The sequence below is a fragment of the Marmota marmota genome, unplaced genomic scaffold, assembly GCF_001458135.2.
Source record: "Marmota marmota marmota unplaced genomic scaffold, marMar, whole genome shotgun sequence".
NCBI lineage: Eukaryota > Metazoa > Chordata > Mammalia > Rodentia > Sciuridae > Marmota > Marmota marmota.
In genome coordinates this window covers 3,304,899-3,323,631 of record NW_026000241.1, presented here as the reverse complement: position 1 = coordinate 3,323,631, position 18,733 = coordinate 3,304,899, and the positions used below count along the sequence as shown (strand labels likewise).

The 18,733-nt window shown below is 46.0% G+C and overlaps 1 protein-coding gene across 6 annotated transcripts in view; it reads left to right on the top strand.

Annotated features, from left to right (window-relative positions):
- LOC107145002 (adhesion G protein-coupled receptor E2-like) overlaps positions 1–18,733 on the top strand; it is a 452,375-nt gene that overhangs the window by 393,533 nt on the left and 40,109 nt on the right. The window contains exons 21-26 of one of the 6 annotated variants that reach the window (XM_048795126.1): positions 11,467–11,533; positions 12,084–12,175; positions 13,128–13,296; positions 13,380–13,490; positions 15,268–15,307; positions 15,467–16,403. In XM_048795126.1, the coding sequence (XP_048651083.1) occupies positions 11,467–11,533; positions 12,084–12,175; positions 13,128–13,296; positions 13,380–13,481 (430 nt within the window). In that variant the 3' untranslated portion in view covers positions 13,482–13,490; positions 15,268–15,307; positions 15,467–16,403. Of the gene's footprint in view, positions 1–11,466; positions 11,534–12,083; positions 12,176–13,127; positions 13,297–13,379; positions 13,491–15,266; positions 16,404–18,733 lie in introns of those variants that run through there. The other 5 variants (XM_048795125.1, XM_048795127.1, XM_048795128.1 and 2 more) reach the window with 5 other exon arrangements.

Genomic DNA, 18,733 nt, shown 5'->3' with positions numbered 1-18,733 from the left:
GTTTCCCCACAGCCAAGATGGACCCAGGGACCCAGTATGGAAATTCAGAAGGTAGAAGACTCGAGGGTAGGTCCAGTCCACAGCCAACACTCTGGCCTGGAAAGGTCGCCCTCTGTACCCCACACCTTTCTCGACCACGCCCTCCTTAGCCACGCCCTCATCGGCCACGCCCTTAGTCACGCCCTCATTGGCCACGCCCTTCTCCACTGCCTGGCCTCCTTCATTTCTCTACGCTGCTCTCTCCATCCCAACTTTGGTCCGCTGGTGCACATGCTCCTGCACGCACCCACGCACACCTGCACTTCTAATGAACCACTGTCCTGTCCCAGCAGCCAAGCCTGGCGACACCTGGTCTGGGCGCAGCTACCTGGGGCCTAGGCGCCCCTACACTTGGTCTCCGCCCCCTGGAGTCCACAGCCAGGTGAGCACCCCAGCCAGGACACGGAGGTGGGAATCCCTGGGGCAGCACCCTGTCCACCCCTTGGCCATGAGCTTCCCACCCACCAGTGACCCCTCATCTCACCTCCTCAGAGACTCTCCTGCTTCACTGACAAAGTCAACAATCTGCACAAGGATGTCAAGCCAGATCAGGCCAAGGACACCATCCAGGTAAGGGCGGGAAGCGGATAGAGACCTCCCATAGAGGGAGGTGGGCAGCTTTGGTCTGGGGGGAGGGGAACAAGCCCAAGCACAGTGGAGTCCTGCTCTGAGCTGGCCACTCTCCCAGGGCAGGTGGAAGAGGACATAGGTAACCACACACACTGTAGAATGCCCACTGCACTGTCTGTCCTCTTGCTCTCATCCTGGTTTTTGGGTTTTGTCATCCTTGACAGTCACGAACCAGGGCTGACCTCTGAGGAGCAAGGACCACCCAGGGAGTCCCAAACCATGCTCTCTCTATCCCCACCTGGACAGCATCTGGGTCTGTTCTCTGGAGCTGAGTGGTCAAGCTCTTCATGTGGACCTTCTGGCCCAAGTCCACCTGCTCTGTGCCCCCATCCCTCCAGGGGATCATGCAGGAGGTGGATGAGCTCCTGGAGACCCCTGGGGATGTGGAGACCCTGACCTCATCACAGAAGCACTGTGTGGCCACTCACCTGCTGACAGAACTGGAGAGTGCCCTGAGACACCTGAGCAGTACACTGCCTGAGGGGACAGCAACCTTCAATTATTCTGCAGGCACACGTAAGTCCCTAGGTCTGTGCCAGCCCCTGTTCCTTGCTTCATCCTCTTCTGATTCCATTAGAGCTGGGCAGCCACACTATACCTCAGCGTGACTCACATAAATAATCAACAGTGAAAAAGGCAGAAAACCAAAAATAGTACACACTTACAGTATAGTATAAATTACCAGTAGTAAAATGACAATAAGGAATTTTAGGGGGGCTGGGGTTGTAGCTCAGTGGTAGAGCACTTGCCTAGAGGCACAGGGTTTGATCCTCAGCACCACATACAAATAAGTGAATAAAGCAAAGGTATTGTGTCCATCTACAACTAAATTTTTTTTCCTAAGAATTTTAGGTAACAAAATAGAAACAGCTTTCAAAAGCTAATTTCGAGTAATGTAAATTAATCTTGCTTGATATTTAGGTATTAATTGTCTTATTGTGGTAAAATTCACTTAACAAGTTTCACCAATTAAGTTCACCATTTTAAATCCACCAATTTTACATTTCAGTGGAATCAAGAACATTCACAAACTGATGCAGACATCACCTCCATTTCTAAGACAGTTTTCTCACTCCAAAATCAAACGCAGTGCCTCCTCAGCTTTCATTCCTCATTCCTCCCCTCCCCCAACCCTGGCATCCACTCACCTGCTTGATGTCTTAATGGAGCTGCCTATTCCACCATTTAGTAAAAAGCAATCATACAAAGTGTGGCCTGTCCCTCTAGCTTCTCTCTCCTAGAATAATGCTGTTGAGCATGGCATAGCATCACTCCATACCTTTTCACGGCAGAATATGACTCCATCCTATGGGTGTTGAGCTGACCCACTCAGCCACTGATGAACATTTGGGTGGGCTCCACCCATGGGCTATTGTGACTTACTACTAAGAATATTGATGTGTAAGTGTTTGTTTGAATAACTCTTCTCAGTGTTTTGGTGTGTCTGTAAGGACTGGACTTGGTAGGTAACATGGTAATTCCATGTGTAGTTTTGGGGGAACCACCAGACTGTTTTGCAGAGTGGCCACACTATTTTATAGTACCACCAGAGGGGTGCAAGGATCCCCTCTCCACGGCTTGGCAAAACATGTTACTTCTGACTCAGTTGGTTTTATCACAGCTGTTCTAGTGCATGTGAGGAAAAGTCTCATTGCCTGTTTGAGTTGCATCTCCCTGTTGACTGGTGATGGTTAGCATCTTTTCATGTGCCTCTGGGCCATTTGGTTATCTTTTTAGAGAAATATCTGTTCCGATCCTTTGTGCATTTGTGATTGGGTTGGTCCTTTGGTTCTTGAGTTGTAAGAACTTTTCATCTACTTTGACAGGAGAGCATTATGAGATGTGCAACTTGGAAATGCTTTCTCCATCCTATAGATTATCTTTGAACATCTGTAATAATCATTTCACTTTAATGTTAGAAGTTTTGAATTTTGAGGATGTCTACTTTATCTACTTTCTCCTTCATGGCTTGTACATTCAGTGTCATATCTAACAATCCATTGCCAAATCCAAGGTCAGAAAGATACCACTATAATTCCTCCTATGGGCTTCGGTTCTTAGATAGAGGCCTTGTTCTATTTTGAGTTAATCTGTGTGTGTGGTGTGAGGTAGGGGTTCCACTTCCTTCTTTTTTATTGGATATCCAGTAATCCCTCATCAATCATTGGAGAGACTGTTCTTATGTCCATTGAATAGTCTTGGTCCCCTGGCTGAAAACCAATTGACTTCAGAGGTGTCGGTTTATGTGTGGGCTCACCTTTCCCTCTGTCTTCATGCCAGTACCACGCTGCTTTGGGCTCTGCTCATTTGCCGTCAGTTCTGAAATCAGGAGTGTGAGTCCTCCAACTTGTTGCTCTTTTCAGCCATGCTTTAACTACTTGGATCGCTTGCAATGCTGTGTTAGTTTTAAGGTGAGTTTTTCTATTTAAGCAAATTATAATATTGATGGCTGTTGGGAAATGGATAGGGATGACATTGACTTTGTAGATCCCTTTGGGGCATGTGGCCATCTTACCAATATTCCCCATCCATGAACACAAGGTGTCCTTGCCTTCATTTGGGGTCCTTAATGCCTTTCAAAACCTTCTGTAGTTCTCTATGTACAAGTCCTGAGCTTCTTAGTTAAATTTATTCCTAATATTTGTTAGAGATTGTTGAGTCTATGTTCATAAGAGATATAGGTCTCTTGTTTTCCTGTGATATCTTTATCTGTTTTTACATCAGAGTAAGATTAGCCTCAAGGAATTACTAGATGTCTCTTCTGTTGTTTGAAAGAGTTTAGAAAAAATTCATGTTCATTCTTCCCTATATAGTTAGTGAAATTCAGCCATATTGAATTGGTGAAAATCTGATCTCACATGTTCATTTAGGAGGATTTTCACTATTGATTCAATCTCTTTACCCATTAAAAGTCTCTTCAAATTTTCCAAATCTTCTTGAGTCGGATTTCGTAGTTTCTGTGTCCCTCAGAATGTGTCCATTTCATCTCAGTTATCTAATATGTTGGTGCACAATTGTTCCTACTGTTACAATTCTTAATAACTTCAGATTTCATACACATGTATGTATACACACATATGTATACACAACACATATATACATATACATATAAAACCTGAAATTACAAAGGATTATATACATATCTGTATGTGAACACATGTGTGTCTATATATACACATATACATGTGTGTGGTTATAGTGAATTGGAAGTTACACATAGGTCCTTGATATATGTGATATACCCATGTACGTATACAATATCCACATATATATATATTTTTTTCCTAACATAAAACTACTTCTTCCCATTACTCATAGAACTGTCCCTGGAGGTGCAGAAGCAAGGAATTTGCAATGTCACCTTGAGTCTAAATCAGGCAAAGATGCAGCTGAACTGGAAATCGGCACAGGGATCTTGTTACACAGGTAACATCTGAGATGGGGAAAAGGTGGGATGTCCACCTTACACCACTACCATCCTGTTTGGAAGAGGCCTCAAGGTGGGAAAAGATGCCCAAAATACAGAATTAAAGACTAAAGGGTGATGTGGGTGGGAAGAGGTCACTACAAGAGTGTCCAAAGGGGAGGTTCTGGGGAGTGATGAGGCCACATTCTGTTGAGTGCACGTGTGAATGTGGAGCAGCAAGTCCCACTATTATGTATCATTATAATACATCAATTCAAAAGGAGGAGAGGCCATCTAAGGAGGAGGCCCTGGAGGAGACCCTGAGACTCACCCGTGGCCTCGTCCTGCAGGCCCTTCTGTGGTGGGCTTGGTCTCCACCCCAGGGATGGACAAGCTGCTGGCCGAGGCTCCCCTGGTCCTGGAGCCTGAGAAGCAGGTGGCTCCCCATGGGACACACGAGGACTCGCTGCCGAGAGTCTCGTCTGTCCTGCTCTCAGATGTCGTCTCAGCCTTTTTGAGCAGCAACGACACCCAGAACCTCAGCTCACCAGTTACCTTCACCTTCTCCCATCCTGTGAGTGGGGGGGAGGACCATGGAGTGGGAAGAGCCCCAGGCCCAGGCAGACCCTTGTTGTCCTGTTAACCTTGAGGTTCAGCAGGACTCCCCACAGGTGCACCCCACACAGGAAAGCCGGCCCTTCCTAGGTCAGCATCTCTGAGTGCAGGAAGACCAGCTCACACCCCTGTCCTGTTACTACAGCTGGTGACACCTGCACCAAGGCACAAGGTGCTCTGTGTCTTCTGGGACCACAGCCAGAATGGGAGTCACTGGACCACTGCAGGCTGCATGACAGTGAAAACCGGAGGTGGCAGCACCACCTGCCACTGTACCCACCTCAGCAGCTTTGCCGTCCTCATGGCCCACTACCATGTGCAGGTGAGAGGCTGCCTTCAGCATCGATTGCTGCAAAACACACTTATGCAGATGTCGCTGATGAAGTAAAACAAATTTGTTCCCTCGCAGTTTCTGTGGGTCAGCAACCCAGCACAGGGGGATGAGTTCCTTGTACAGATTCTAAAAGACTGACAAGATCACATCAGCCAGGGCCGCAGTCTCTTCTGGGTCTTGCAGCCCTCCTCCAGCTCCCTGGTTGCAGGCAGAGTTCAGTTCCCTTCTCTTAGCAGCTGTCAGGGGGGACCACACTCAGTTCCTAAGAGCCACCCACATTTCCTCTCCTATGACCCCTGATTGGCCTTCTCACAAAACACCAGTGTTCCTATCTGAAAACCAGCATGAAAATGTCCATCGTATGGAATCCATCTCAAGTTTTGAATCTGCTTGCCCTGGAAGAGTCCAGATCTTTAAAGCAATTGCCTGATCAGACTAGATCCAGGAGAATTAACTCCCTAATCTAAAAGTCAACAGATCAAGCCCTAGATTCCACCTGCAAAATTCCTCTACAGCATCACCTAGTTTATCAGAGAATTGAAGAATTAGAAGAAGGTTTGTGTAACAGCAGGGGGTGGACATACAAAGACCAAGTTAGAATTCTACTTACCACTAAGGTCTGTAATTCAACTATAGTCAGGGTTTCAGGTTTACAAAAAAGGAAAGTCTGGTGAAGGTGGAGGTCAGAAGGGGTCAGGGGAGTCAGGGAGGATGGCTGGACCGGGGGCTGTTTACCTCCTCCTCTGGCCAGGTGAGTAGGCAATTCTGCTTCCCCAGGTTCAGACTCTCAGGTGAGCCCACGTTATGGGTATTTACTGTGAACACCCTGTGACTGTGAGCATGACAAAGATCTCAGCCAAGAGCTTTTTATATATTATGGAAATTAGATTTTGTCTTTACATCAGAAGTTCTCAAAATTCAGCACGTTAATATCACTTAGAGGAACATTTATTTTTAAGTGCTTTCTTAGGAAACAATTTCTATTTTTTAGATACGTTTCAAGAACAAAAATAGAATAGATCAGATACTTGGTTAAAGCAAGAAAATTAATGATGATGGTAACTTAAAGTTTACACTTTCCCACCTATTTCTCCAGGTCCTCTTAAAACCATGAGGAAATGAAAAGAAAACCCACCACCCCATTACTCTTTACCCAGAGGGATCTATTTTGAAAGTTTTGCCTCTGTTTCATTTATCAGGTGTCATTCTTTCCCTCTGCTCCTCCCCTGTCCTGCCTCCTAATTTCCCAATTTGTCTTTCCACCATAGTCTCAAATGTAGCTTGCAGAAATGTAGCATGCACAAATGTCACCTGCAGGGTTTGTACTTTCTTTTCAAACATTTTCTTGTGAAACCATTTCAAATTAACAGATATGTTGCAAAAACAAAATCCACACAAACAACATCTGTGTGCACTTGATCCAGATGCACCTGCTTTGAAATTTTACCTTCATTATTTACCATTTGAATATTTCCCCTGCCTCTTTCCTCTTCTCTCCTCTTTCCCTCAATTACATTGAAATAGAATTGATGGTGGGCTTTTAAATGTCCTTATGGCTTGAAGATGATTTTCAGAAAGAAGTGGGGGGAAAGTGAATTTTAAGCTACTGCTATCATTCATTTTATTTTTTTAACCAAGTATCTAATTCTACCTACACAGGGACTTGTGGCCAGTAAGGAACAGGCAGAGCTGGACTGAGGCCAGTGGTGTCTGGGATGGGAGGTTAATGCTGGACACTGAGGCACAGGTTCTGTCTTGTGGCCTCATGGGACAGGGACAAAGGGACCCTCAGCAAGGTCTTCACACACACACACACACTTACATATCAACATACGCCTTACTGTGCCCCAAAGTCAGGAATCCTGGGTCTCCTCCTTGAGTAAGGACTCCACACATCAGGGCCCTTCTAGCCACTTAGCTGCTCCATTCTGAAAACCTTACAGTCCAACCTTCTCAACCTGGAGCCCATCCCCCATCAGCTTCACACAGGGACCTGGTCCCTCCATTCCTGAATCTGCTGCACTAAATGACACAGATAGCGGAGGAGTTCCTACCCCAGAGCAGGGCACGTGGCTGTGAAGGCTCCTCTTTCTGTCCCAGGACAATGACCCTGTGCTGTACGTCATCACCTGCGTGGGGCTGGGCGTGTCGCTGCTGTGCCTGGTCCTGGCGGCCCTCACCTTCCTCCTGTGCAGAGCCATCCAGAACACCAGCACCTCCCTGCACCTGCAGCTCTCGCTCTGCCTCCTGCTGGCCCACCTGCTCTTCCTCACGGCCATCGACAGAACCCAGCCAGAGGTACCAAGGCGTCCCCGCCCCGCCAGCCCAGGGGTGCTGAACTCAGGAGACAGGCTGCCCGGGCTCCTAATCAAACAGCCTGGGCTGCCGCAGTCTGGCTGGGCACAATCAGAAGCCACTTGTCAAAAGAAACTAACTTTATTTTTAGAACCACACACGCCAAACAAAACAGCCTCTCAGGAAAAATCCTCAGAGCCTCAACTGCCACCACCGGCTTTCCACAAGCCTCTCTCTCCCACACAAGCTTCTCTCCACCTCCCACAATCCTCCTGCTCTTGAGGCCGATTGGCTGGGTCATGTGGGCGGAGCCAAAAAAGTCCCCCAATGAGCAGCTCTGTGGTCTGAAAGGGCAGGGAAACAGCCCAATGAGCATCACCGCAGAGGAGCCAATCAGCTAGATGTTGCTGGGGCCGCTGTGAGCCAATCATCAGCCGGCAGCTGGAAGTTTGCTGGGGCCCCTTCGGCTGTGGCTCTCAACACTGGGCCCCGGGGAAATACAGAGGAGGTCGATGCCCGTTGTATGTTGATGGATTCAACAAGAAAATGAGCCCTCTTGACAACTCCATCACCTGCATCTCGTGTTGCTTAGCAACAGGGCTTGCATCCTGGGGGAGTTCCTTCATTAGGGGACCTGGTAGGGTGAACTGACGCAAACTCTAGATGGCATCCCTCAATCACCAGACGTGGCCTCCTGATTCAATCAGGAGACAGAAGGAGGTGACTGGGCTGGTGTCACGCGGCACCCCGTTTTACAGCAGACACTTTTTACCAGGAGAAAAAGGAGGTTCTACTGAATTTTTAAAATGGTTCATCAAGTCCTTTGTTTACAAAATTCCTATTTGGTTCATTTTTATGATCTGGATTTAGTGAAATGATTCTCCACTTCCTGTATCTCCTCCAAGTTCATTCCTCACATCTTCTTTTAGCTCGTTGAATATTTTAACTAGGAGCTTTCTAAATTCTTCTCCAACATTTCCTCTGCTGTTGTGCCTACAGAGTCAGTTGTTGGAGTGCTGTGGGCTGTGTGGTTTGCTCCCTTGCTATTTCCTGCTGCTTATAGGTCTGCCCACCTTCTGGGTTGAGTATCTTCTCTGCTTTGATGCACAGGATTACTTAGTGACCTTCTGTCTCTTAAGAGTCCAGGGATGGGTGAATATCCAGCTACTGATACTGTCATTCAATGTGCGCCCTCAGCTGTTCCCAGGATCAGCACCATTTGGAGAGAAGATACTAAACCCTGTGAACTACAGTCCCTTCTAAAATGATGTGAAAAGCATAGTGTAGTATTAGGTCTTGCCTGTCCTTGTGTGGTCCTGCTGTTCCATAACCAGCAACACAGCAGGTTTGTGCACAAGAGCATCCCTACTACTGCATGAGGAACACCACAGTGCTGCCCTGGGAGGCTGTGACATCACCACTATGGCATGAGGAACACCACAGGGCAGCACTGGAAGGTTGTGAAGTCACTGGGCAGCAGGCCCTTTCCAGCTCTGCTGTAATCTATGGGAGCACACACGCAGCCCATGGCTGAAGCACCACAGTGCAGCTCCTGGTGCACAGCAGAATCCCGCCCACAAGGCACAGGGGTGTCCCGGGCCATGCCCAGATCCTGACTCTGCTCTGCCCTGGGGTCTCTCTCCTCCCCAGGTGCTGTGCGCGGTCACTGCAGGTGCCCTGCACTACCTCTACCTGGCCTCCTTCACCTGGATGCTGCTGGAGGGGCTGTTCCTCTTCCTCACCGCACGGAACCTGACTGTGCTCAGTTCCTCCAGCAGAAACAGGCTCATGAGGAGGCTCATGTTCCCTGTGGGCTACAGAGTCCCGGCCGCCATCGTGGCCGTGTCTGCAGCAGCTAGACCTCACCTGTATGGCACCCCTGATCGGTAAATGCGGACCCCACTTGTCCTTCTCCTCTTGAGCATGTCCACGGTCATCACTTGAACCAAAGTAGCCTTTTGAGTATTTCAGAGCTTAAGATGCACAGCAACACTAATTAGTAACCCCTAGGGCATCTTTCCTGTGAAAAATTATAGTAAGGATTAATTAATTAATGAAATCTCTCTCCTAGAAATAGCAAAGAAAAACAAATCAAAATAAAATTTTTCGTTTTTGATTTAACCTACATTTTATCCAAATCCTATAGAATGCCCCAATTACTCATTTGGGAAAGTAGAATTCATTTAAATAACCAAACTAATAGACAAAGATAATCACCAAACTTGTGATTGTGGTTATCTCAGTGACAGGAGGATATGCAATCAGAAAGGGAGAGTAGTCCTCATCATCTTCTCCCGTGAAAGGTCTTAATTGCTTAAGCTCACATGTCAGTCCTAGGGATTTCATTATACCAGTTTTAAACTTTAATGATGCAGAACAAAAATGTTTTAATTACAAAATTAAAATTAAAAATAGTGTCATAGTTAAGATTTATAGCATGCTTATTTCATGTCAGGTGCTTCTCTGGCCACTTTTATACGGATTAACTCAAATAATCCTCACATCTCTACTTGCAAGTAGAGGCTGTCCTTAGCTTGATTTTATCCATGAAAATAGAGGTAGAATTGAGTTAAGTGCCCAAAGGTGTCAAATCCAGCAGGTATCCACACACTCATGTTTATTGCAGCACTCTCCACAATAGCTGAGTCACTGAATCAGCCCAAGTGCCCCTCACAGATGAATGGAGAAAGAAGAGGTGGTATATATACACGATGCATTACTATTCAGCCTTAAAGAAGAACAATATTTAACATTTGCAGCAACAGGGATAAAACTGGAGAACATTATATTAAGTTAAATGAGCCAGGCACAGAAACACAAGTACCACATGTTGTCTCACATTTGTGGAAGCTAAAAAATAAATCCACCTGAAAGTAGAACAGAGTGAATTCAAGAGATCCGGAAGGGTGCAGGGCAGTGGCAAGGAAAGCAGAAAAGGGGGGTAGGGTTGAATCAGTGCACACGATGGGCCTGGGTGGAAATACCATGCTGGGCTCCTCTAAGACAGACAATTAATATCTTCATGGGTGAATTTCATTTAGCTGCATTATGAGTGAACCTTGAAATATCATGTTAAGTGAAAGAATGTAGTCATTAAAGATCACACATTTCATGATTCTATTATGTGAAATGCCAAGAAGAAACAAATCGATAAGAGAAAATAAGATTCCTGTGGCTGGGGACAAGGTAAGGGGTGGGAGCAGGAGGGAAAAGCGGGTGCTGATGTACACATGTTTCTTTCTGGAGCTGTGAGAATGTTCCACAGTTAGGTTGAGGTGATGGCTACACAGCACTGTTTTGTTCACACAAACTGTGCAGTTCATTTTTCTGCATTTTTATTGGTGCTTTATAGTTGTACCTAATGATGGGATTTGTTGCTACATATTCGTGCATGCACACCACATGACAATGTAACAGAAGTGTGCACTTTCAATGAGTGAATTTTATGGTACATGAACTCCATGTCCATAAAATGATGAAAGAATTGTGGTCATTGGGTAAGTTTAGCAGCAGAAAAAAAGCAACGCTATTGAATGTGGCAAGATGAGCCCTTAAAATGATGTCAGGTTCACAAGACTCTCAAGCACTGTGACCATGTTCACAGTCCTCTCCCCTGCTCCAGAGCTGACTACCTCAGTAACACCCTCCCATCTTAATGTCTCCGTTAACATGTGATTTCCTTGGGGAATTCTCCTTAACCATCTTAATCCCACAGACCCAAAACTTAATATGCCCTCCAGTGATTCATCCTCAGAACCTTCCATTTTTGTTTCATTGTTACAATGTGTCTACAGTGTGTGTCTTCCTGGAGGTGAGACTTGGGAGATTTACAACCATGTTTACTTTCTTGGTATCTTCAGAGCCAGACAGAAAGCCTACCACCCAGACACTCAATGTTTGTTGAAGAAAGGGAGGAAGAGATCGAAATAACTGCTCTGTGTCTTCAAGGATCAATGCACTTATTCTCTCTCTTTGTTAATTTCTCATTTGTTCTTTTTAGATATACATGGCAGTACAGTGTACTGTGACATATCACACATACAGGGGTCTGGCTTCCCATCCTTGTGGTTGTGCATGTGTGGAGTGAAACTGGTCATGGAGTCCTACATGAACACAGCAAAGTGATGTTGTTCTCTCTTTTGCTCAGGTGCTGGCTCAATCCAGAACAGGGGTTTGTGTGGGGCTTCCTTGGACCTGCCTATGCCATCTCTTGTGTGAGTGATGTCATCAGAGTTCCTTGCTGTCCACATGAGGGTCACTAGAAGAGCAGGATTATAAGGATGGTGGTTAGAACAGGACTATCCCTGGATTGTTATGGGTTGGGTTGGGTTTTCCAAGACTTCTGCATCTATAAATTCTAACGCTATTGTCAAATACTAAAAGCTACATGGGCTACAATGGAGAGATAAGAGATTTAAAATTTTATTCAATAAAACTTTGCTGTGGGGGATTTGTGTGTAGCTCAAAAGCAGAGAGCTTGCCTGGCATGCACTAGGGTCTGGGTTCCCTTCACAGAACTGCAAAAAGGAAAAGAAGATATTCATAAACCTCCTGCAGTTTCTTTTGGGGGGTTCTTTTTAGTTATACATGAAGGTAGAATCCATTCTGATAAAATTACACACGCATGCAATATACCTTATCTAGTTAGGAGCCCATTCTCGTGAATGTACATGATGGTGGGATTCACTGTGATGTTGTCATATATGTACACAGGAAAATTATGTCAGATTCATGCTGCTGTCTTTCCTTTGTGGTTTCTTGAAGGTCAATATGGTTTTCTTCCTGATGACACTCTGGATTGTGAAGAGCAAGCTGTCCTCCATCAACAGAGATGTGTCCACCCTCCAAAACACAAGGTGGGAGGGACCAGGGGACACAACCCCACACAGGTGGATGATGCCCAAGAGCAAAGCCATGTGCCTGGGCAGCCCCTCTGTGTGGCCTATAATTAATACAGCTGCCCTTCTATACCTGCCATCTTAGACTCAGGGCTCTGCTGCTGATGCCCCAAAATGCCTCCAACTCTGATCCCAGCTTGTGACTTCCTCAGCCTCAGGAGGAATTGGCGTTGGCTGATCAGCAATGCTTGGACTCTTTTTCAGCTCTTCCACAGCAAGAGTGCCAAGAGCATTGTTATTCTCCTGACAGTCGCCACATCTCAGGCTGCACTTTCTTGCCCCACCCTCAGCTCAGAATCCTTCCCACCCTATAACTAACTGTTCCTCCCTGTAGATAAACGCTACTTCAGTTCAGTCCGCCAGGGGGCGGGGTTGTTCCTTCACTCTGCATCTTGGGTAAAATTCTTGCTCTTTCTTCTGGGTTCCTCTGATTAACCTTTCAAATTTTTGCATATCATCATTTAGTTGTATTAGACACTTGAACAGAGCAATCGATTAATGAAAACAGAAATTTGTCCTGTGTTTGTTTTCTAAGATAGATCCTTACTATGTTTCCCAGGCCAAGTGATCCTCTTGCCTCAGCCTCCTGAGGAGCTGGGGCTACAGGCGTGCACCTCTGCCCACAGCCTCTTGGTGATTTATGTCCAAATCTAGCACAGGGCATCCTCAGTAACACTGGTTAATGAAATTAGGGATCTTCGTGGAAAATGAGTTTTTGGAATTCACCTTATGCAGTATCACTGTCCTGGACCCAAAATGGTATTTCTATTGTGGGGTATCATTGAGTAAAGATCAGAGTTCAGTCCAAGAAATTGCTTACAGGGGAGAGTAGATGCATCCAAGGGTGGAGAGGGGAATAGCCTGATTTTGTTGTGGGTGCATTATAAGCCTCCATTCTCCCCCAACCTAGGATGCTGACATTTAAAGCAATGGCTCATCTCTTCATCTTGGGCTGCACCTGGTGTCTGGGTGTCCTGCAGGTGGGCCCCATAGCCCCCGTCATGGCCTACCTCTTCACCATCGTCAACAGCCTGCAGGGCGTCTTCATCTTCCTGGTGTACTGCCTCCTCAGCCAACAGGTACCCCTGCCCAGCTCCCACTCATGCCTCCCCACCCGCACCCCTCTCTGTGAGCTGACCCAGAGCGTGGGTTGCCTCTGCAGGTCTGGGAGCAGTACAGGACATGGCTCAAGAGGATCAGGAAACGAACAACTGAACCCGAGGCCTACACTCTGTCTAGCAAGGCTGTATCCAACACCTCCTGACCCAGCACGGTAGGGTCACTCCCTCCTCCCAGAGCTCACGTTCCCTGGTATTGGCAGGATTTCTCTCCTCCTGTCCAAAGACCATTCTTCCCCTGCCTACTGGACTCCACCATCATGCCTGCCTGTGGGCTGACCTTACATTATTCTCTCTCCCTCCCTCCCACCCACCTAGTTCCTGCTTATTATCATTGTGTCCCCGCCCTTATCTGAGTCTCCTAAAGACCCTGGTGATGACCTTAGGCTCACATGGACAATCCAGCATGATTTTCTCATCTCAGGATGCTTAACATGCATGATCCCACTGATATGTGAAATGCAACATTGATCTCATAGAAACAAAGAGTAGAACAGTGGTTCCCAGAGGCTGGGGAGGAGGGGGTGGGAAAAGCTTGATCAGTGGGTACTAAGTTACAGTCAGGAGAAAGAAGCTCTGTGGTGTGTTGCACAGTAGGTCACTAGACCACAAAGTGCACTGTGCCTTTCCAACAGCTCTGATGGCTGGGGGCCACTCCGTGGGAGGCCCTTGCCTGGCATGTACAAGGCCCCAGGCTCCATCCCAGCACCAAGTCTCTTTAAAATACAAAGAAAGGATTCTGAGAGTTTTTACCTCAAATAACTAATGCATGTTGGAAGAGATAGTTATGTTTAACCTGATGTAAACACTCACACTGTAGACAGGCAGGGAAACATCACATTATACCATTAATATGTGCCATCTAAGTAGATTTAATGTTAAATTAGATTTTTTAATCTTTAACATACTCCTTCTTGAGAATTACCTTTTCCAGGCATGGTAACACTCACAGGCTATGAGATTAGGATGTGGACATCTGTGGGGTCATTATTTTGTCTATCACAACAATTACATAGGTTGGCTTTCTCTCTCATGGAGCTGTAAAAATCTTCCTCTGGTTGTAGATAACTGAATAGATTCACCCCCCCTCCCTCCACAACAGCCCTAGGAAAGATATACACATTGAGGAAGAGAAATGTCAACTTTTAAATCTAGAAAATAGGAAGGCATCAGTTGGGAACGAAGGCTTCTGAAATTCAGGTGATATGATCAGGTGTTTCTACCATCTTGGGCACTGGACTGCGAGGGTCCACTCTGTTGGTGGCCTGATGTCATTTTATCTTCCAGTGTCTCCTTAAACTGGGCATCTCCAGGATGTCAGTTGATGGACTCTCTTCCTCTCATTTTGGAACCCCTCCCTTGGCTCATTTCACAAAAACAAAACATTTGTCTTGTAACCAGTTATGAATAATTTTCTGAAGCACAGCATTCATAAGGCTCCAGTGAATCAGCCTCACTTCTGAGAAAGTACAAAATCAGCAAAATGAAATCCCACGTGGCCTCTTGATCATGCCCTGATAGATCCATTGTGCAAGAAAATATTGTGATTGAAGTGTGTGTGTGTGTGTGTGCATGCGTGCAACATCGTACCCTATAAAGGTAGATGATTATTATTTGTCAATTGAAAATTTTAAAAATCAGGGAGCAAGATGGTTGCTAAGACCCTCCATTGGTTATCCCCCAGGCACAATGGCTTAACAGCTATAATTTACAAACTCATTGTGTATTTCTGGGGTGTGCCCCATGAATATACAGAAAATAAAATGGTTACTGTAATAAAGGAAATTAACTTACCCATCATCTCACATTCATGTTTGTATATGAGCAGCTGAAATCTCTTTATCTAACAAATCATTTCTTTCCTTTTTTAAACGGAAGCTGTGAGTTGTTTTTCAATAATCTTATGTCATTTTTAAATAATTATCATTCCAGACTAATTAGAAAGATCGCGAGAGCTACATCCTCCTTACCCATGGAAAATCTGAACCTACATTTTTTAGCCATTAGGACCGGACAAAGACTCTGTGCTGTGTGTTTCAAGAAATTCATGGTGTTGGCCACGTGAAGGGATTTTTGTAGGACATGATTGACATTCAACTCCTGCAGATCCTGAATTCTGTCCATGCCCGACATGGTGCTGAGCAAACTCAACATCCAGATGCCATCTGCAGCCCAATTCCTCAGTTTCTCTGTTAAACGTTCTTCTACTGCCCACCCTTCCTATGAGGCCTCTTCCATGCAAAACTTATAGAAAAAAAACAGCCTCCCAGGATGCTCACAACCACAGCATTCAAAAGGAATAGAACTCACCTTAAAATTTTTGAGAAAAAATAAAATATAAATACAAAAAAATTATAAAAATAAAATATTGTGGTGCATACAAGGAAGAGACCTTGCTCTATGTGGGACATGGGCTTCTGAGGATGTGGAAGGCTCCCCATAATGCCATATTCCACTTAAGTTCTTCATAGTCATGTAGAGGCCAAATTGCCAAGAAAATTAATCCCCAGATAATTTCCTGACAGACATGTTAGTAAAGTAAGAAGTAAAGAGTAGGAGACAAGACTAGGAAGACAGGGAGGTGGGCCTGGGTCACTTCCTGGGCAGTGAGTACAAACAGCACCTGCAGATATTTGCTAAGAAACTTACAAAAAGGCTATTTTTAAGTCAGGACCTATGTGACTATGGTCCATGCCCCTCCAAGGAAGGAAAAACTCCCGATGGACATCTGGATTGGACAAAAGGCTTCATGAATACCTTGTGGACACTGCATGAATATACTTTGTGACTTTTTCTATTTGTGCTAATTAATGCAAGTACTGGATGCTTTGTCTTGTAGTGCTTCTACAGAACAAGCAGTTGTGGTTTGGTATCAGGGTTAACATAGACTTGGAAAAATTTTTGGCACATTTATTTCCATGAGATTCCCAATAATTCATATGCATTGCAAATAGGTGAGATTTCAAAATTACTGATGATATTTCTGGGTGATGAATTGGGTGAGTCAATTTCTTCATTGATTGGTCCATTATACTTTTTAATTAAATATTAATCAAGCCTATAGAAAATGTGGCTTCCTCATCATTAATGGGAATTATACAGATCTGGCTTTTAACATTTTACCTAAATGGTGGTTATTACCAGGACATTTCAAAGTGAAGTTCAGAAGTCATTCCTAAGACACCTGAGATCAGGAAGGCTGTTGACCAGGTGCAGGGGAGTCCGCTAGGTCCAGTCAGCTTTGGGGACTAAATTAGGTTTGGTGACTGGGATTTCCAGCTGGTGGTGGCAACAAAAGGGAACTAGTAGCACTAAGGAACCCCAGTGTGACCCACAGCAGAGGAGGGGCCACCAAGCCAATGCCTCCTAGAGCACTGGGTCCACACCCCAGGCAGCCAGGGTCCGGAGGTGGCCATGGACTTCCTCTAGCTGCCGCTTCTCCCCTGGGGACATTTACTTTACATGGATCCAGAAAACCACACGGGGACTCCAGGATTTCTCCTCCAGGGACTTTCTGAGAAACTAGAGATTCAATCGGTTCTTTCTGCGATGTTCCTGTCCTTATACCTGGTGACCATCTTTGGCCACCTGCTCATCATCCTGGCCACCATCTCAGACCCCCACCTGCACATGCCCATGTACTTCCTCCTCTCCAACCTGTCCTTTTCTGACCTCTGTTTTACCTCCACCACCATCCCCAAGATGCTGGTGAACATCCAGACACAGAGCAAGGCCATTACCTACGCAGGCTGCATCACCCAGATGTACTTCTTCATCGTTTTTGGACTGCTGGACAATGGACTTCTTACTGTGATGGCCTATGACCACTTTTTGGCCATCTGCCGGCCCCTGCACTACACGGTCCTCAAGAGCCCCAAGCTCTGTGCTCAGTTCTTCTCCTGAGCTGGCTCATCAGTGTGCTGGGAGCCCTTCCTGAGAGCATGAGTGGACTGAGGCTCTCCTTCTGCACAGACGTGGAAATCCCACACTATTTCTGTGAATTCCCTGAGGTCCTCAAGCTCTCCTGCTCATACCTTCATCAGTAGTGTCATATTGTACACAGTGACAGGCATCATGGGGCTTTTCCCTCTTTCTGGGATCTGTTTCTCTTATTCTAAAATTGTGGCTTCTGTCCTGTGGATCTCCACAGCAGGAGGGATTTGTAAGACCTTTTCAACCTGCAGTTCTCACCTCTCAGTTGTCTCCCTGTTCTATGGAACCTGCCTGGGGTTCTACCTCAGCTCCATAGGGACACATGCATCCTGGACAGGGTGTTGACCTCCACCCTGTACACCCTTGTCACCCCCATGGTGACCTTACAGCTTTTCAGCTCCTTCCAGTTTTTGAACAGGGTTAACGAGCAAAACCAGCATGTCTGCATACACGCTATCATTCCTTTTAAAACCTTAAAAGAATTAAAAATGCTTGTGGTACTTATGGCCCTAATTCCCATTTGTACAAAGGATGCTCAACTCAGTTTGCCAAAAACCCCTTCCGCCCAATGACTGGGTGTCCATGGCCAGGGCTTGTCTGAATGGCAGTGACTGCCTCCTCTGGGGGTCTAACTGGACAGATTTTTGTACCGAGCAGTTTGAGAGATACATGAGTCAGAATCTTGAGACCCCTTTGGAGATGTTGATGGGAACGGGTGAATTTGCAGATTTAGAGAAGCAGCTAAACTCTTATTTGGCGGTTTACGATCAGAATAATTCACGTGCAAACAAGGCCTGGCAGCCAATTTCTTCCAGGGATCAGTCTAATCTAGTTTGACTAAGATAAAACATGGCTCAGAATATCCATTCTCCGACTTTGTAGAGTGCTTTTTCACAGGTCCATGGGGGACTCAGGTGCCTGTGAGTTGGTTGCTAAGCAGCTAGCATTGGAGGTAAGGCCTGCCAGGACATCCTCCTGCCTCATAGGAAAAAGGGGACCATCTCAGAATTTGTTTGCCTTTGTGCAGTCATCGGCCCAAGCCAATGAAAAGGTTTTACACTCACCATGGGTTTGAAGCAGGTACTGCACTCCCAAACCCAGGGATGCCTTTCTCATAGGTGTTGGTAAAGATGGTGCCCCCATGGCTTCTGTTCGAGGAGATTAGGTCTGTAACATACTGAATGGTGGGAACTTTGAATCCTGTGCAAACCATCACCTCCAATCCCTATGAATGGCAAACCTCCAATCCCTGAAGTGGCGTGAACTCTCAGACAATAAAGAAGTAACAGCCCACTCCCTCCCTGCTCCCCCTCACCCCATATTGAGCCCATAAATATCAACACCATGTTCATTCTCATTCTCTCTCTCTCTGTCTCTCTCTCTGTCTCTCTCTCCCTCTCTGTCTCTCTCTGTCTCTCTCTCTCCCTCCCTTCCCCTCCCCCTCCCCCTCTCCCTCCCACCACAC